The 21,619-nt window shown below is 26.6% G+C and overlaps 2 protein-coding genes across 8 annotated transcripts in view; both read left to right on the top strand.

Moving 5' to 3' along the window:
- Positions 1-4,447, top strand: part of LOC130675844 (neuroendocrine convertase 2) — a 28,222-nt gene extending 23,775 nt beyond the window's left edge. Inside the window, exons 10-12 of the mRNA XM_057481729.1 lie at positions 1,853-2,017; positions 3,016-3,133; positions 4,109-4,447. Coding sequence (XP_057337712.1) covers positions 1,853-2,017; positions 3,016-3,133; positions 4,109-4,273 — 448 coding nt within the window. The 3' untranslated portion in view covers positions 4,274-4,447. The remainder of the gene's footprint in view (positions 1-1,852; positions 2,018-3,015; positions 3,134-4,108) is intronic.
- A 3,592-nt stretch (positions 4,448-8,039) lies between these two features.
- LOC130675737 (endothelin-converting enzyme 1-like) overlaps positions 8,040-21,619 on the top strand; it is a 46,994-nt gene continuing 33,414 nt past the window's right edge. For 2 of the 7 annotated variants that reach the window (XR_008991331.1, XM_057481573.1), the window contains exons 1-3: positions 8,040-8,196; positions 8,603-9,347; positions 13,292-13,511. Coding sequence is in view for 6 of the 7 variants with exons in the window: in XM_057481573.1 (XP_057337556.1) it covers positions 9,144-9,347; positions 13,292-13,511 (424 nt within the window). In the remaining variant the exon portion in view is untranslated. Of the gene's footprint in view, positions 8,197-8,499; positions 9,348-13,291; positions 13,512-21,619 lie in introns of all 7 variants that reach the window. The other 5 variants (XM_057481574.1, XM_057481577.1, XM_057481578.1 and 2 more) reach the window with 5 other exon arrangements.

Genomic DNA, 21,619 nt, shown 5'->3' with positions numbered 1-21,619 from the left:
CGATCCATACAAATTCAAAATTAAAAAAAAAAAAACAAATAAATGGCTGTACTTTTTAGTGTTTGTCGTATTTGTTGAAGGTCCGAAATATGATATTTGGTAGAGAAAAAAAAACTACTAAGTACAAAAATATTGAAGAATTTATAAATACAGTCGACTACCCGTCATAAGTTTGGTCTAGAGGACGTAGGGGAAGTTTTTTTTTAATTTTCGTTTTTCCACTACTTTGCGTTTAGTTTTGATCATAACTACACGTTATAAGTTTGTCTCATTTTATCTTATTTTAAACGTCATATTTACGTTTTGTCACGCCGGTATCTCGATTTTTCTCGTGCCTATAGTACTAAAACCTTTGCGAAATGTAGATCGTAAATTTTCATCACTAGTTCGTCTATTTTTTCCTATTTTTTGTTCATAATTTTTGACAATTTCAACGGAGGCTTATAACGGCCGGTCTGGTACGAAACTCAAAATAATGTTTAAGAGGGGAAACTGTTTGGACTCAATAACTGCCGATTGAAGCGAAGAGGCTTATTACGGACAGGCTTATAAAAGGTAGTCGACTGTACCCAAAATACAGATATCACGTTTGTCCATCCCTGGTACGTGTATTAATGCACGAATTAAGTTAATTGATTATAAATTGTAATATAACTCTATCATGTTGAGCATATTGTCTAGTATTCTTGTTTACACGATATGACGAACATATTTTGTTACCCTGTAGTTATAAATAGATTGTCTAAGGTTTCATAGTACAGGGTTGTATTTAGCAGGGTCAGTATCATCAAGGGATTGTCTTTGTTTGTTTGTATTTTTTTTTTTTTTTTTTTTTATTGACGGCATTTATTAACAGTTGATAAAAGTAAACAAAGAGATAGTCAAGCTATTTCGCAAAATTATAGGAGACATTTCACCTCTGATAAACTCACATAAAAACATACATATATACGTATGTTGTGTGCGTATGTGTGTATATTTTTATCTGAGTGTGGGGGTATATCATTAATCACAAGCAAAGGTTTACTTTTTCTACTAATTTACACCCTTTTTACTCACCCCATAAATGTTTTTATAGCGACATTACAACATCAAGACCTTGACTAAATAAATTCTGTTGACGTCAATGCTACGTCACTACCCCCATGTTATTGACACATGTGAAATATTCTATTTGGAGAGTAAGATTTAATTGGCACAAAAAATGAATATAAATCTTTATTGATAAATTGTATTTTCGAAAAAAAATGTATTCTATTTAGATTGGATTCTATTTAATCAACAGCAGTAAATTGATTAATTAAAAAATTTTTTATACCATAAAATAATTAAAATTTTTTAATTAAATTGGATTAAAAATATATTTTCAAATCGTACTTTGATAGATGGAAAATTACAAGATAAAAGTATAAATAGCTTAATGATTTTAATTATTAATTATTAATAATCTTGAGAACTTACATGAGAAAAGTTAAACAATTAGAACGAGGACGATAATTTAAATATCTGCCTTAGCGTGATTTCATAAAATTGACCCAAAAATTTATGCAACTCTGTAAATAAAGTTTTTATACTACGATCAATACGTCACCAACAATCCAACTATAGAACAGCCGATTTTGTTTACTCTATACATAATTATAATTTATTTATTTACCTCACGATACATTTTATTTTTAGTAAGTAGGGAATCTGGGGCTAAATCAAGTTTTTAAATAAAATATTTTTTTGTTTTAAACAACTGTACGCTCTAGAGTAATCAATTATTCTAACCATTGATTTTTTTATGTAAATTAATAAACATTTAAATTTAAAATATTTTGTACTAAAACATGTAAATTTTTTAATTTAGAAAAATAACGCAAGATAATTCAATTCAGCTGAAAATAAAAACTGACGCGTGTGCTGGTACTGAATCAGCCGTCAACTATCTTGAGCATGTACAGGCAGTAATTACTGTAAACGGTACGCGACGGGGTGATTTAGAGCTCTTCCTAACTTCACCCATGGCAACCAGGTAACATTTTTTTTTTATTTATTATTTATTGTCATCATTAATTTTATCGCCCGTAAAAAAAAAAGTTGTTAAATAAAATTGATGATGACTTGGTAATTATGTGATTAGTATTTTTCTTTTATAAAATATTGGACAATTCTTCACTTTTAATTTCATTCTTAACGTAATTCAAAAAAGGGTAAAAGCACCGGTTTTGAACACTATATCATTTGCAAGAATTTTATACTTTATTTTGATATATGACGGGTATAAAAAATATTTTTATTATGATGAGTTTTATTAAAATATCTGCGACTACATGAGAAACATCTGTCACGTGTACGCGTATTGCATGAATCTTTTTTCCGTGCAGTTTATTAAAATTCTTAGTATCCAAAATAGGTACATACTTTATTTATATTTTTAAATTTGAAAAATTTATCTAACAGAAGACTTTTGAAAAATTATTATTATGATATTATCTAATACGTTATTTCAAGTTGAGGAATATTAGCTTATATATTTTTATATATAGAGTCTTTGTTCTAAAGTTCGTAACCCACATTTAATTTTTTTTTATAAAAATTAAATCTTCAGAGCATTTTCCAGTTGAATATTATATATAACTTTACAGGTCAAATCTATTTAGAAATATGTTATAATTTTTATTGTTATATTTTTAAATAGTTTTAAACTCGTTCATTAAAATTTATTTATTTATACGTACTTAAGAATTCAATTTTTAATTGAATAGAAAAGACGGTCATGTGTTTAAATATTTGCGCAGAAATATAAAATGATATATATTAAAAAAAAAGTTTAATTAGACTTGAACTTATAATTGGGTTAAATATTTACTTAACATTTAGCATAAGAACTTATCAGGCTAAATAATAAATTTACTTTTTGAGAACAGATTTTTTGACTGTAATAAATTAAAAGTATATTTATTATTAATCTACAATGAATTAATTTTTATTCATAGAAGAATAATTATATACTGTTGTTTTTTAATACAGGTCAATGATTTTGAGTAAACGAGTTAATGATGATGATCATCGTGATGGATTTACCAGGTGGCCATTTATGACTACACATACTTGGGGTGAATATCCCCAAGGAACATGGTTACTTGAGGTAACAAAAAAATCTTATCGCAATTTAATAATTTAATCAAATATTTTTTTTCCGTACACAGAAAGAATTTTTATTCACCTCAAAAAAATTTTTATTTGTCCCGAGAAATTGTTTGAATTATGAATTAAAAACAAAAAAATTTCTTACATCAAGAAATCTTTTTCTGCACAGAAAAAAAGGATTTCTTGACACAAAAAATTTTTACTCCCCCCAAGAAAATTTTTTCCCAGCCTAAGAAATTTTTTGCATGATGATTTGAAAACAGAAATTTTCTTACGGCGAAAATGAATTTTCTCAGAGCAAGAAAAAACTTTCTGAGTCAATAAATTTTTTTTCGTCCCACGAAAATTTTTGTGTTCAATTTATAATACAAAAAAATTCTTACGCCCAGAAATTCTTTTTTTCTGTGTGCGTACAATTTTTTTCAAAAATTTTAACACAAAAAAAGAAAAGATGATTTAAAAAAAGTAATGAATATCGAGCCAAACTACAGTGCTTAGGAAAAGAACAGTAAGTTCACTTACTGCCTTTTATCTTATCAATGTTAATTAAACATTAAAATAGAAAAGCAGTAAGTGAAGTTATTGCCCTTTTTTTAAGCACAGCAACATACCTCTTTTAAATGCATTTTTACTTGCATTAGAATTTTAGTGTAGAAAAGTTAAAAAAAAAATTTTTTTTTTAACTCGAATTTTACGATACCCCATTTTTTTCAATTTTTATTGATTATTCAATAAATGAAGCGAATACTTTTTTTTACTTTCCAAAAATGAATAGTGAAATTAACTTCGAATTAGTGAATATTCACTGGAAACCAGCTATAAATATCCCACTGGTGGAATTAGTGGTATACTTATTAGCTGTAGAAATAGTGACTATCCACTGATTCGCAGTGAATTTCACTAATTCATTTTTAGAGGGTATGATTTTAAATGTTTGATATTGATCGTGATATATTATTTAAATATGATACAGGTAAGATTTAATTCGGAAACACCACAGCATGGATGGATAAAAGAATGGACGTTAATGCTTCATGGTACCAGCGAGGCACCCTACACTGGATTACCCGTTGCCGATCCACATTCAAAACTAGCCGTCGTTAAGAAAGCTCATGAAGAGCGATCAAGTGCGATGTAACGATTCTTCCCATTGCTATAAAATTATATTTAAAATTTAAATGGTAGGATTTTAATTTCATACCAACACTGACCCGAACCAAATACTCAAAAAATGATTAAAATCGATCTATAACCTGTCGTTTTATTTTATTATTTATGTTTTAACGTCTTCCTTAAAAAATTTTATTAACAATACATGAAACATGTGATTGAAATTACTATATTTATATATTATACTGCAAGTTTTTTTTTGTATTTTAAACTCTTAAATACAAGAGGTTAAAATATATAACGTAATTCCTTAAAACTTTCATCACTTTGATTTGTAATTAAAATTTTTTTAATACAGATAAATTATATAAATTTTGTTACCATTAAACTTACGTTATTTTTCCGATAATATGTTAATTGTTTTTTATTTTTTATACTCAAAAAATTGCACAAACAAAAAATATCATGAATTATTTATTTATAAGAGTACAATATTGATAAAAAAATTTTTAAAATATTTAATTTATATAAAAATATCAAATAGAAACAATGGTACTTGATATTGATATCAAAATTTAATGAAAATAGATATCGAGTTAGACATATAATCTATTATTGGGAACAATGAATTTGAAAGGAATTATCAATAATAACAGAAACAATAAATAATAAAAAAAGAAAGCTGTTATAAAGCTGATTCTTTTTGACTTTTAAAATTAATATTAAATTTACTCGCGTTTACTTGAATTTAAATTGTAAATGTATTTTTTTTTTCTTTAAGTTAATTTATAATAAGTTGTAAAAATTACTACTACACATTGATGTAATTAATATTTGTTATGTTTATTATAAATATATTGTATGATAGTTATTATTGCAGATTATTATTAAAACTAAAGAAACCTATGATGTTATAATTATAAAGTTTTATCTATTATAGAAATTATAAACAATAAACATTAATAGTAGAACAGAAATTAATTGAGAAAATTAGTCAGATTTTTTTTTATAATTAAATTTTTTGAATCTATTACATGAATAATAAACAATATATTTGAAAATATTATGAGTTGATGAAGTCATTAATTGATCGATTAATAAAATTATTATATTTAATAAATCTTCACAAAATTTTTGTATGATAAAAGTAGAAATTGAGTTTGTGAAGAAAAATATTGATAGCAATTTTAAAAAATCCAGTAAAGATAGAGAGAGATAAACTTTATAGAAAAAATATATATAATATATACAGATGACTTATACGATTGACGATTTGAAATCCTATTTAATAAACATATATATTTATGCATATATGTATATATATATATATATGTATGTATTTAATTATAGTTTGAAGACAGTTTAAAAAAATATAAACTTGGGATTTAGAAAAGGTATTCATTTAACTACTATCCAGTATAACTTTGTAGACAACTTAAAGTTGGCAATTAATATGTTGTCTTTACTACAAAAATTAATAGTTTATCTATAGATATTTATTTATTTTATTCTACAATAAAATTTTCACTTATTCAGACATTAAATATTATTAATAATCATTAAAATGATCAATTCTGCAAGATGAATTTTTACAAGCACAATTATGTTATGAATTTTTATTTTTTTAAATATAAAAAATATTTAAACTTTATTGAAGTACCTGCTAAATTTATTTTTTCTTTAATTTCAAATTGTAGAGTGCAGGGAATGTACGAAAATCGAAGGAAACAGATATATAATAATAATTATTACATGTATACATATGTGAGATTTAAAACAGTCAACAGAATAAATGAAATATAAAATTTTTATTTAGAATAATTTATTAGTAATATATTTTTAATTTCCTTCGTGAATCCTTTACTTTTTTATTTATATTAGGTCGAAGGAAGAGATAAATTGGGTATTCAAAATAATTATTTTTTTTTTATTTTCATTATTTCGCCTGTAAATCTTTTAATTACGCACTTTTTACATAATTTTTAACTATACTGTAAAAAGTCGGGAGTGATTTTGGATTTTATCCAAATCCGAGTTCACTTAGAGTATCAGAGTATTAGAAAAAATCACTCCGCATACGGAGTAAATAGGGAGTTTTTTTTCCAGCGGAGTGATGTCAAAGTGATCTGGATTTTACATAAATCCGCATTCACTCCGATTCACAGTTTTAATATTAAAATAAAGTTCCTTTGGGATTAATTTCACTTCAAAGCGGAGTTTCAAAATTATAATAAACTTCCATTCGTAGTGAATTTTACTCCAAGGGCATTAAATAAATACACAGTCATCCGCACCGTATTCACCCCGGATTTAATCCGCGTTCACGCCGTAAATTTTTTACACACAGAAAAAAAGAATTTCTTCGTGCAAGAAATTTTTGATTGTCTGAAAAAATGTCTTTTCTGTACAGTGTACACATTTATTTAATATTTTTAAATCATAGATAATGTTGCCCAAAAATATTCCATTTCAAACTTCAAAAATTTAAAAAAACTGACACCTCAAAAAATGATATCAAAAAATTTTTTTAGTGCGTTCATTTTGAATGTAAATAAATAATTTTTTTTTTCCAAAATATTACACTCATAAATAAAATAATTACTTTTTTGGAGTTTTGACAGTAAGTTAAAATTTTTAGTTGCCCATTTTATCCCGTAATGTTTTTTTTTCACCTCGTAAAATTTTCTAACATAAAATCTTAAACTCATTTCGTCATTTTCCTCATTAATACAAACAAAAATTAACTTTATTATTATTATTAACTTTCGAGAAATAGAAAATGAATTGATTTATTCCATTTCGATAACCGATTTATCAAAATGTCTTGACGTTAATTTCAGTAAAGAAAAAAAAAGTCTGAGGTAAGAAGTGATCTATCTAAATTTGAATCGTATTCAATAACAGATTTGCGAGTCAAATGTGCTATGATTAATTGCCCTGAATGGTAGAATAGGTATCCAGTGACATTTGAATAGTGATAAAATATATCTACATACATACATATACTAATAAATAAATAAAAAAATTAGTCAAAGGATAATAATAGCGGGTAGATTCAAGCACTGTAAATCATAATAATTGATTTTATTTGGTGTAACGTTACTACCGCTAGCATTTTTAAAATAATTATAGTTAATTTATAGCAATGAAATCGAATGCTTGTTATCCATATAAATAATGTGTCTTGGCGAGAGCTTATAATTTCATTAAGTTGACCTACATTCAAGTACGAGATTTTGTGAATATGTTTGTACGTAGGAGCATCAAATGCTAAAATCGATAAGACTACCACGAGGATCCATCTGAGTTTTAGTGCTACGGAAATGGATATTGGTGACTGATTAATATCACTTGGCTACGACTGTATTTTTATAAAAATTCATCTCTTCTATCCTTGATTTTATTTTTATTATTTTTTATTTTTTTATCATTTTTCATATACGCGCCAATTCGGCTACCGAACAAATTGTGATGTCACGACAAATTTTTCAATTAATTTTTTATTTTTATTTACTCACTATCTTTATATATTTTATTACATTAATCCAATAAATTTATTTATACTGGTTTTAGTTATTTTTTAAATTTCGAATAATTTGATGAATTTTTAAACCTACAGTTCAAATAAAGTTGTTTAAATGTTTACTATTCGTGACAATTAAAATTACAGTTAAGGTGAGTTTCGTAGTAGGCACAACATTTGAGGTTTTTGCGGCATTTAAAATGCCAAGAGCTTGCGCATTACATACATTAAGTTAATCGACAGAGAGGGAGTCGGTTGATGTGAGAATGCAAGAGTTGGTGGGTGATCAACCAGGAAGGGGTTGAAAGAGGGTGGAAAAGGCGCCACGGTGGTTGATACCACGTCCGTCTAGTAGTCCGCGTGTTACCTTTAAAGTACGTGGAGTACTGCATCGGTATCGTCTTTTTTCCCTTAACGGTATTTTTTACGTGAGCATGCTATTATTTATAAATACATTTTTCTATTTTAACTATTACTTTTATTTTTTTTTATTGTGAATAAAATTTCCAATAAATTGTTTTTATTTTTTTTTTTATTTAACTTTACCGAAGCTATTGTTTTAATTTCTTACAAGTTTAAATTTAGAATTGAATTTTATTTTCACATCGATTTTCTATTTAATGCACATGGTCTATAATTTTATATATGTATATTCATATATATGAAATTGTATCAGTATTAAAAAATAAAATTGTTTTTTCCTTTTTAATAAAATTTATATAAAACTGTAGATAAAATTTTCAGGAAACGACAATTTTGTAATGAATAAAAATAAATAATATATTTTTAAAAAACAATAACTTTAAAAATGTGTAAAAAAAATTATATTTGCAGACAGGAAGAGATGAATTGTGTTGAAACAAAGTTGTTACTGTAAACAAAGACGATATAACATTGTAATAATAACAATGGTTTAAAAAATAAGAGAGTGTAATTGAAGTATGTAGAAGGAAAACAGTAGAGAAATGAAGTTAATATAAACAATAAAGTTTGTTGGTAACAAAGTAAAAGTTCCGTCTGTTGATTGACGTCACGAAGCTCAGATAACAATACTGCAAATGTGGCTCTGTGTACGGTGAGCCGGGATAACCGTGGCCGTAAGGCCCGGGGTGGAATAACACGAACCGGCGGAGCTAAAATATCTTTAAGTACACGCGCGTTGTGTGTTCCGGGACCAGTGGCGGGGCCGCACGGGCCTAGTGGCGGTGGTGGTGGTGGTGGAGGCAGTGCTGGTGGTAGTGCTGGTAGTGGTGGCCCTGGTGGGCCTGGTGGACATGTATCAACTCAACAATATCATCAACATCAACGAGATCATCTCACGACGCCGACTCATGGACAAAATACTGATGAAACGAGCAATGCTGTCGACGAGCCCATGGTTCCTGTTGAAAGAGCTCAAAATACAGGAACCTGGATTTGTTGCATGCCCTGCTACTGGGTTAAACAGAGCAAATCTGTTCATAAAGCCCTGCTAACTTTTGCTATGCTACTTGTTACAAGTTTACTTGTTACTAGTCCCGTTTTATTTTTGATTACCACTCTGCCAGATGCTGATCAACCACGAAATTGTGCTCCCTTGGTAAGTAATTAATTATACTGCTAGCATAAGTTATAATTAGTTGTTTACATAATTATGATTTTTTTTTTTTGTCTGTTCCAAATAAATATATAATATGGTATTTTTAATTTGTTTCATACGAAATTTGAAAACGGCCAAATTCTAATTTATTTTTTTAAAATAAATTAAAAATTTTTAGCCTATTTAAGAAAAAAAAATCAATAAATCATAAGATTAATTACAGAATCTAGTTATGGAATAAATAATAAAAATTTTAATAGCAGAATAAATGAGTAAATTATATGAGAAATAAATTAATCAATTATTTTAAAAAATTTACTTTGTGAGTATTTACTCAGAATTTATTTTTTCGGTTTTAGGAATAATTAGATTAATTTAATAATGGATTTTGATTATAAGCTTTGGAAACTTATTTACACAGAAATTAAGTAAATTCTTCTTTGTATTTTTAGCTAAATGAAATTTGTATAAAAGCATTAAATTTAAACGGTAATTGACTTACACAAGCTGGTTTCTCGGTGACTTAATTCAGAATACAATAAATAATAATTTATTAGTCAAAGCGCCGTACATATTTTATTATTAAATATGCAAGTCTTAGTGTTTGACTAATTAATCAGTATTTCAAACTGAATTACTGTGGAATTTCTCGTATTTACAAACTAGATATACATGAAAGAAAAATAATTTTCAATTGAATTAATATTTCAAATAACTATCATCTTTAAAATTAATACTTTTTAAAATTAGTTTACTTATGAACCATAAAAAAATGATTATTGAAATAAAATAAAATAAAATTCATAGCGATTTTAATTTTCATAATATTTACGAGTAACCTGCAGTCACTACGTGACTGCCCAAATATCACTACTGAACTTATAAAATACGCAAAAAAAAGGATTTCTCGCCGCAACAAAATTTTAATTTGCACCGAGAAATTTTATGCATTATGAATTAAATACAAAAATTTTCTTGGAGCAAAAAGAGATTTTTTTGGTCAAGAAATAATTCATTGCACTAAGTAATTTTTTCTAGTTCTAAATAAATTTTTGTTTTCAATTCACAATGCAAAAAATTTCTTAGGGTAAGTAAAAATTTTCTTTAGGCGAGTAAAGATTTTTTATGTCAATGAATCCTTTTTTTTTTCTATGCACACTTTTTTGGCTTTAAGAAGCTTCCTAAAACCAAAAGGGAGTATAAAAATCTGTCATTTTGGAATAAGTAACGCGATATAAATTATATAGCTATATATTTAGTGACATTCGGTCATATTTAGTGACAGAATAATTAAAGTATTAATTTATTTAAAAAAAGGGGACTAAGCCCGGAGTTGATTCGGAGTGAATACGGAGCAAACTGTATTTCTTAAATTTCCTTGGAATAAAATTCACTCCGAAAGGGAGTTTATTTTAATATTGAAACTTCAGTTCAGAGTGAATTCGGATTTAAACAAAATTTAGATCACTCCAAAATTACTCCGCTGAAAAAATAAACTCCCTATTTACTCCGTGTGTGAAGTGATTTTTAAAAATTCTGGAACTCCGAGTCGCGGAGTGAATTTTGGATTTCAATAAAACCCGTAATCATTTCGATATCACTTCTGATTTTTAGGAGTGTTATATATTGCACACCTCAAGCGCGAAAACTCTGAATATGCTATATGATCGATCTATGATTTTCGACTCATTGACTCACATTAAATAATCTCTACATTCTTTTGATTACACTAAAATTTATAATCAAAAAAACTTAAAATACTATTATAAAATAAAAATAAAATGAGCGATTGAGTTGTGCGCTTTTTGGTTTTTCAACATTTTTACATTTCTGACTGATTTTAATTTGCCTATAACTTCAAGTAATTATTTGTTTTATATTTGAAAGAAATTTTTGAATAGTGCAATATATCAAATGACCATAGCGCTCGTATATATTTGATATACTTGTATACATGTTATGCCATTTAATAATGAACGTACTAATACTTGATGATGGTTTATTAATGTCAGACTACTAGATTATTTATGTCGCATATAAATCAACAGTAAATAATTTTCGATATTTTGTTTCCATAAGTTACGTCAGTGAGTCAATTATTAATTATTTAGTCATTTCAGATATAAAAGGAAATTGCATTTAATTATTCGTAAGCGTTTACATTTACATTGTTTATTCCCGCATCCATTTTGTCGTTACAGTGTATGTATATATTCATATATTTGAAACGAGAAATCGGTTTAAATTTTATGGACAAATTCAAAATTATACCGTTAAATTTTGGTGTGTGAATTTGTATACTCAATTATTTATGCAAATCAATATAAAATTTATCAAGTACATTTAAATGGTACAATTATTCATAAAATGTTTGTTAATATAACTACTTTGTTAATTTAATGAGAAGAGGTTTAATATTGATACAAATAATGGTCACTTGAAATTTTTTAACGTCAGTAATTAAATTGTTAAATTTAAAAGCCAATTAGCGTAGATTCGCTATGTCGTTATTAAAACGTTATCGATACATTTTTTTTTCTGTAATAAAATATAATGATTATTTGATTATTTACAGTTAACTGAATTTTACATAAAATTTAAAAAAAGAAAAAATTTTAATTAAAAATAAAAAAGTGATACAGATTAAAAAATGTCAGACGTAAATTATATAAAGAGTATATAAATTGATAGTGATAAAAATATTTTTAGAAGAAAAATAAATTTTTATGAAAAAAAAAACAATAGATATATGTATATATATATATATAGTAGTTAAATATAGCAAATGATATTTAGAAGGATAGAATGTATATTTGTGTACAAAGGCGTATAAATAAAAATATGTATAAAAATAGTTTTTATAGGAGTATAAATATTGTTAAAATAGATATTTTTTTTCACTTGTTGCATATGTGAGATATTTCAAGTAAACCAACTAACCGTTAATAATCAAACGCGATCTACAGTATACACTACACTACATCGTATATAACACATACAATATGACTTTGAACGGCCGTGATAAACCCCTGGTCAAGCTCACAGAAGCGCACGTGGACTTGTGTGTATTGAAGCCATAAAAAACCGTTTAGATTTGAAGGCAAATGTCAGGATCGATGCTTAAATTCTCTGATTTCTGTTCTATGAATACATTATTCCTAAAGTTACATTTTTTATTTTTTACTAAACTTTAGATTTTTAAAAAATGATACTGAAGTTAACCACGATCCTGAAGTTAGCAGACAGTTACAAATTTTCAGATTTTTTTTCTAACAAATAAATTACAAAAAAAAAAAAAACTAAAAATATACACATGTAGAAAATTTAATAAACTGTCGGTGCGATTTTTCAAAATATTTTTTTTTTATTGTTAATCGTTTTTAAAAAAATTTAAAAACTCTCAGACGTCTGCTAACTTCAGTGTCATAAGTTAACCGACGTCTAATAATTTTTGAATTTTTTTTCAAAGCTATAAATTAAAAAAAAAATATTTGAAAAAATTGCACCCGTAGTTTTTTTAATTTTCTACATATGCATATTTTTAGTTTTTTTTTTTTTTAATTCAATTGTTGAAAAAAAAATACAATTTTTAATTGTCTGTTGACTTCAAAATCATTTAAAAAAATGGTGTTAAAAATTTTAAATAACTGAGGATTAGTTTATTTTAATAAATAATCGGAGAGTAAATTAATAACTTGAGTAAAGCTGCATGACAATTTCGTTTTATATAGAATGCAAATATTAACTAAATTGTTATTGAATATTTCAAAATAAATTCGTGGCTTTTAAAAAGTTAATAATTGAATATTCAATAAATGAATAATTAAGAATGAAAGATGAAATAAAAAGTACGAAGGGAGTTAATATTCGAAAATATAAATAACAAATTTCGATATTAAATATTTTATTTACATGACATCAATGTCTGATTTTGTATTTTTCAGGACGAAGCGTGCATTAGAGAACGAGATGGACAGGATGAAATATGTGTTACGAAAGCATGCAGTGAGGGTTCAAGAAAAATGTTGGCATCGATGAACAGAGATGTGGATCCATGCAACGATTTTTATCAATTCGCCTGCGGTAGTTTTCGTGACCGAGAATCATCTCCATCTAGCTCTAGCTTTACTATTCTTCAGAAGCAAATCGATCGTAAAATTCAAAGTAAGTATCAGCAGATGCTATTCTATTTTATTATTAATTAAATTTTTATTTTTATAACACATACTCAAATGTAAATTGATATTTTATTACTAAACATTATCTTTAACAATAAAATATATTAATCCGAATTTATGATGTGTTAGCATCTGCTTTAAATTTAATTTTACTTTAAATTAAATTTTAAGACTTCATCAAGTTTCTCAGTCAATAAATTTCTACAAGTTTTCATTTTATAAATCGCCGTTTATAGAGGGGGGGGGGGAGGTCAGATGAAGTAAGATAATGCAAGCGAAGTGGAAGCATCTAAAAATTGTGATGTAAAAATTTTTTTTAATTTTTTAAGGCACTTGGAAATTTTTCTTATTCCATTAAATTATGAGCGATAAGTAAAAGATGTTTCATATTCATGATCGAAAAATGAATTTTGTTCTTATATAAAAAAATTTTCATTGATTCGTTACTTAAAATTGAATAAAAAAAATTTAATTAATCAGTCATTTATTTCAACTTTTTTTTTATAAAAAAAAAAAACTAATCAATGCTACAGAAACTAAAAAGTTAATTTGACTTTAAATGAATAATTAAATAAATTGATTACAAAAAACCGCAGCAGTTTTATATAAAAATTTCTTTTCGATGGAATATTTTTTATCCAATATTATTTAATCATATAAATTTTAAATATTCATATTAACTAAAAAATTTTGGAGTGAAATCCAGATACAGTGCATACAACGTTTTATGTTTGAGTTGTGGAACTGAATTTTAATTTAACGAGTTTCGCGTTGGTCAAAGTTCATATGAGCTGTTAATGTACCAAAAATAATGATAACAATTTATATGAAATTCGTCAAATATTTATGTTCAATGTTTGTTTTAGGTAGTGATAATTTATATTAGTTATTTACTTGTTAACAAATAATATTTGCTTATGTAAACAACTATTAATTTTGCAGAGTAAATGTTTTGAGTAAACCAGAGCTACGTAACGTTATTTTTATTGTATAAATATTTTAAGTTTAATCATAACAGATAACGTGTACTACGAGTTTACATTTTCAACCTCTCATATAATACTAATATAATATAACTTTTAAAACTGGGTCTTAAAGTTTTGCAGACACATGTTTCACGGTCAGGTTTTCTCATATTTCTTTGTCAGCGAATCGATAATATACAAATAAATCAACAATAATACTTTTGCATATTTTATTGTCCGTACATTCAAGTATGGAATATGATTCATTTGTTTCAATGCATAAGAATAAAAATAAATAAAATAAAGCGTCTTTTCCTTCATTTTGTTAAAAAAATGTTAATTTTTTAAGTGAATATTTTATAACAATAAAGGATTAAATGCAAATGGAAAATCAGAACGAATGTACGAATTATGAATTCTTATATGCGCAAGTACTTGTGAATAAGTTAGAAACCCGTTGAGTACAACGGGTAATCGTTGGCACATTGCTAAGATCATAAATCATCAGGGAAACCTTAAACTATCGTGAATTTTACGTAAAAAATATATAACTTTGATAGTTTTGCTCAAGGAAACTTGATTAATCCACTGAGTATTTATCTTAGACTATAAATAGTTATTTATACTATTAATAGTTAATTTTTTGAGTATTTATTACCTAAAAAGTTTAAAAAATGAGGTTTTCTATCGTTTTTTATAAATTAATAATCTCTTTGAAAATAAATAAGGTAATTATGCATAAGTACGGCTCTAACTATATTTGAGGACTGCAAATCGAAGAATTGATAAATCTCATAACTCTATTTTCAAATTTGAAAAAAATAATTAAGAGTTATTCAAAAATTCAGAAATTTTTAAAATCATGATATCTAAAATTTACACGGAAAAAAATTAATCGTGAATGCAACATGATGCAGTCATGTTGCATTCACATGATGAAATCATGTTGCATTCACATGATTTGTCATGTTGCATTCACATGATAGTCATGTTGCGGTAACATGAGAAAATCATGTGGCATTCACATGATTTGTCATGTTTCGGCTACATGATAATCATGTTGCGGTAACATGAGAAAAATCATGTTGCATTCACATGATTTGTCATGTTGCATTCACATGATAATCATGTTGCGGTAACATGAGATAATCATGTGAATGCAACATGATCTTCTCATGTTACCGCAACATGATTATCATGTGAATGCAACATGACAAATCATGTGAATGCAACATGATTTTTCTCATGTTACCGCAACATGATTATCATGTGAATGCAACATGACAAATCATGTGAATGCCACATGATTTTCTCATGTTACCGCAACATGATTATCATGTGAATGCAACATGACAAATCATGTGAATGCCACATGATTTTCTCATGTTACCGCAACATGACTATCATGTGAATGCAACATAACAAATCATGTGAATGCAACATGATTTCATCATGTGAATGCAACATGACTGCATCATGTTGCATTCACGATTAATTTTTTTCCGTGTATTAACTTCCCGCTATGAAAATTGAAAATTAAAAAAAAAAGGAAAGTTATTGATTTCGATCCAATTTTCGAAAATCGAGTTTTCATTAGATGTCGACGTTTTGAGGTTCTAAGAAGATATTCGGACTTTCGGATAAACGTCCGTGGGTGCAAGCATGTGTGTATGTGTGTGTGTATGTATGTATGTAACCTTTTTTTTCCGACGATATCTTTGGAACGAATCAACCTATTTGAACATTCTTGGTAGCAATCGAAAAGGCTCGCCAAGACTTGAAATTGATTAGATTTTGGAGTCGATCGGTCATGTAGTTTACAAGTCATACAAAAAATAAAAATATAAAAAGTTTTTTTTTTAGGTTTCTTGCGTATAACTTATAAGCCACTTGCTCGATTCGCCCTAAAATTAAGTCAGTTCTAAATCTTGGTGAGCTTTTTTTATTGCTACCAAGAACGCTTGAATCGGTTCAGTCGTTCCGAAGATGTCGGTGGACAAAAATTATTTTTTTTCAGTGAAATATGTGTTGCATCGATCTAACAGTTTTTTGAGCTCAAAGAGCTCAAAAATTTACAAGTAATAATGTTTTCGAGTTCCCTGAGATCAAAAACAGCAGGAAGTTTTGAGTCTGACCCGCAGAGTCATGCGGTTTTCAGATTTTTTATTAATTTGCTCAATTTTTCATGTATTTTGAAAAAAAAAAAAAAAAAAAAAAAAATGCTTAAAATGTAAAAAAAATCACTACATAAAAACTTTCAGGAAAAACCTTGAAATTGTAATTTTTTTTTAACATTCAACTAAAAAAATATACCGTCATTTTTTATTTTTCATCGTCATAACATTTTTTTCCATCAATCCGCGTTCAAACAGAATAATTTGAAAACAAAAGAAATAACCAAAACTTATTTTTTCGATTTTTTATCCTCAAAAATAGGAGAAGCCGCACTTGTACATAATTACCATAAGTAAATAATAGTAATAATTATAGTATTATTCAATGTATTAATTGTTCACATGATCCATCAATTATAAATATTAACTTTTTAAAGTGTTTTACTACACATGGAATTTCACATCTTAAATGAGTGATCTAATAATTAATTATAATTACATATTCAAAATTTCTAGCTTGTATAAATGCCTACAAAGTTTGTTAAATCAATATTGAAGACTCAACAGTCAATTATTCAAACAACAGTATTAACTATTGATTCTCTGCGTACTTGTGATTGTTCGTATATACTTAGACTGTTTACAACAGATACGTAAGAACATAATGAGTTTAAGATTACTCCAAACTACTTATGGGTACAGTAACTTTAGTTATGAGTACAGATACCTTGGTTACAAGTTTATAAATTTTATCTTATTATATTTAGTCTTGTAAAGTATTTAAAGTACAGTGTTTAAATATTTTCAAGGTATTTAACTCAGTATTGCAATCACTTTAGTGAAAAAATGTTTAGTAAAATTTTTTTTTTTTTTAAACTGTACGAGAAAAACCTATAATTTTTTTAAATAGTACCGCTATTGATAGTCTAGATGATATTTAAATTATTGATCAACTTATTCATAATGTATGTTAAAAGCCTCGCAGTCATTGTTTACGGCTTAAAACTTTTCTAACACTAGTTTCTATTATAAAAATTTCGATGCATGAATAACACCTGGTATTTGTATTGGTATTTAAATACTTTACGGAAGTATTTTGTTACCAATATACTGAATATAATACTTGTAATAAATTACCCACAAAATTTTTACATAATTTTTTTTTTTTATTAGTGGTTAGTAAACTCGGTATTTTTATTTGTATTTAAATAATCGCTTCGCTCATGCCGCCAAACCCATACTCGAGTATAATACCGATTCCACTATATGTATAAGATACTACTTAATCACGAGTGATATCTAAAGACTTTTGACTTTACTTCTCATGTTCAGTAAACTTCAGTTGTTTTTCTATACAAATTAAGTACTCAGTAAGTTCTTTTCGTTTTTGAAGCTATTCTCTAAAAACGAATTAGTGAAAATCACGTGATAATCACACGCAGAGAATTTCACGGTATTTTTTGCATCAGAAATTTATAGAAAAATTACTATAGTCATAGTAACATGAGGACAGTATGGAATTATTGTACAAATTACCAATACTGTAGAAATTTTTAAAATACATCGAACAGAATTTACAAGGTGCACTGTAATTTTGACGAAGCAACAGATAAAATTTATACCAACTGCATAATAAAATTTATTAGGTTCAATCAGAATATTTAGTATGCAGTTGGTATAAATTTTATCTGTTGCTTTCTCAAAATTACAAAGCATCTTGTAAATTCTGTTCGATGTATTTTAAAAATTTTTACAGTATCGGTAATTTGTCCGACAATAATTCCATACTGTCCTCATGTTACTATGACTATAGTAATTTTTCTAGAAATTTCTGATGCAAAAACTACCGTAAAATTCTCTGCGTGCACTATTTGGCAGTGAATAGTCACTTATTGCTAGTGAAAAGTATACTTCTGTTTGAATTAGTGACATACTTTTCACTAGTAAACAGTGAATACTCATTATTTTCACTGTTTTAAATTTAAAAGAGTAGAATATCCAGGTTCTAGCAAGGTTTTAAAATTCTAATCGTGTTAGAATAATGATTAATGAGGAGTATTCATTCATTTTTTTTTACCGATATAAATATATGATGTATTTTACATTCAGTGAGTGAAGATTTATTAAAAGTTGAAGTTCAATCGTTGAAGCACTACTGAAATAAATTTTAACTGATTTTTAAATACACACTATAAATTGAATAACTTCTTTTAGGTCAACTGAAATAAACTCTTACGATGTTCATCATCATTTTATTTTTTTTATTAAACGAAGTATTTTCATAAATTACTCGATAGAAAAAGTTTAAGCTTAGCAATAATTAGATTTAGTGTAAGTCATCTCATATATACATATATATATATATATATATATATATATTTATAATCATAATTATCAATTTATTAAATTAATGGGACTTCAAAAATACGAACTAACGGTGAAACAATTTATATTGTGTATATATTTACTTAGCATTTATTTAAGTTAAATTATAACTTTGAGAACATTACATTACCATCGATACACAAAACTGGTTGTTTGAGTCGCAAAGTTTGTTCGAAACACGGTTCACCTCACATATACATTATGAAAACTACCATTCAAGTTAAGATAACAGTATATAATCCTTTTTGAATTGCTGCCCATAAATCATTAAATTTATATCAATGTCAAGCCATTAATGCAATAAAAATCTGTGGGAAACTGTTACACTATTTATAACTTTCAAAAGTCTACACAATATACAGTAACTATATGTGCAATAAATAATTCTGAAAAAATTTATTTGAGTTTCCAAACATTTGAATTTAATTATATTTAAATTTATCAAGAAATATAATTGTCGACATACATGACGTAAGTTTAGAGAAAAATAAATTTTTGATAGCATTCTCGTTACTTCCTGAAATAGAGCATTCGATCGAGTAATTTTATATGCAGTGAACTCTGGATGTGTGTACAGTTATATAAATATGGATAAAGAGATGACGGAAAAAGAATAGTAGAGTAGTGTGAATTTGAAAGGTGAAATGATATTCATATATTCTTTTTGATATGTATATACTTATTTATGTATGTACCATTTTATATTTTACGACATGATTTTAATTTAATACTGAAGCAAAATGTTAACTTCGGATAAAGATAGTAAAGATAATTAGAAATTTTGCTGACTTTTCTCTAAGTCATAGACAGTGACATTAAAGGAGGGTAGAAATTCACTTTAAGTCACGTAAGATCAAAACTGAAAGACTGTTATATTTTTTTTGATAAAGTAAATATAATTTAATAGGCAAATACCCATTTGAAATGAAAGATGTGATACATAAAAAAAACATATACATTTAAGAGATTCCGTAGAAATAAATTCAGATTGGTTGAAGTATGAATAAAACATTATTAATAATTTTTTATTGCTTGAAAAATAATTCAGTCTTGTAAAAAATGACGAAAATGTTGAATTGGTCATAGATTATTAGAAATTTAGACGTTCGATTATTTTATATTGAATTCGTGTTAGTCTCGATGTGTCGAAAATATTTAATGAATTTTCAAAGCTGATTTGATGTAAATAACCGGTGATGTGACTATCGATCGATCAGCCCGAAAGAAACTGAAGAGCACTTGAGTTACTGAAAACTTTAAATCCGTTTTTCTGAAACTGTTTTCAAAGTCAGTGATCTCTTTTCCTCAGAAGGCTCACAGTTCATAAATGTATATAACATATTTCAGTACTGCAAGGACATCTATGAAACATCTAAATTATTTTCGTACCAATAACTTTACTAAATTATTTTTTTTTTTTTTATAATTAAGCCCTGAAAAATAAGTATTTAAAAGGCTAAGTTACGTCTAAGTATTGTTCATTCTCGTTTATTCTATTTTTAAAAATATTGATTTTGGCGTTTGAAAATGTGAGAGCGTGTTCTGAATTACAATTTGATAATATCTAACAACCAAATAGATAGATAATAGATTCGAGTGTTATCTTTCTAACTTCACAATTGGTTTCCAAGTTTTTTTAATTTAGTTTATAAAGAAGTTGAAAGTTTTTTTATAAATTTCAAATCAAATTGAATCTAAGTCATTTCAAGTTATAACAATAAAAAATTTTTTTTTGTTTTAATCGAATTATTAACTATATATTTAACCCTAATCGGTTGAACATGAGTCGTTTGTGTCCAAATATTCTACTGTAAACGGCCTACATGCCTTCGAATTTTGATGAAAATGTTTATTGAAAAGGGGATTTTCGGGGCTGGCAACAACTCTATCGCATAGTTAGAAACCCAAAGAAGACCTACGAATTTATTCAGGTTTTTCCTTACAGAATAACATAGTTGAATAAGCGACGGCCGCTAATGACGCATGTCCAACGTTTGCGAGCGCTGAAAACAGCGACACCGAATCAGCTTTAAAAATACATAATAAAAATAATTCCATAAAAAAAAAAGAATCATTATTCATTCATATTATCTGTTACAATCATCGTTATCGCAAATTTTAGGATAACTGTTTTACTATATTTTTTTTTTTACCTTCATAGCTCCGAAAAAGTTTGCTGTGTTGAAAAGTTCTGAAATTTGTATAGATACAAGCCGTTTTTTTTTTTTTTTTAGATCATCTTTTCGTGGCATGAAAAATGCATTTATTTTTTTTTAGTTTTTCAGCTGAGAAAACTGTGAGTAAAATAAAAAGTCCACGAAAAAAAAAAAAAAAAAAATAAGTTCGTAGTATTTCCAGGGATTCAAATGGAATGAGAAATTATATAAATTTATAATTTTCGAAAATAGATCAAAGTGGAAAGAGTTCCGAATCAAAGAAAAAAGAATGCTTGATTGCGGCGATAGCGAAATTATCGATAGCATTACTAATTTTTTCAAATAAAACTATCAAAGATTATTTTTATGCATTCAAGTCAACTTTTAGACGACCCAGACATCTATTTTTTTAATGAGCGAACGAAAAACCTTTAAAGGTTTTTGATTAAATATTAACTTTTAATTTGAATGCAA

Source organism: Microplitis mediator, chromosome 10, assembly GCF_029852145.1.
Source record: "Microplitis mediator isolate UGA2020A chromosome 10, iyMicMedi2.1, whole genome shotgun sequence".
Classification (NCBI taxonomy): Eukaryota; Metazoa; Arthropoda; class Insecta; order Hymenoptera; family Braconidae; genus Microplitis; species Microplitis mediator.
Note: the sequence above shows the minus strand (reverse complement) of the source record. Positions and strands in the feature narration are given on the sequence as shown.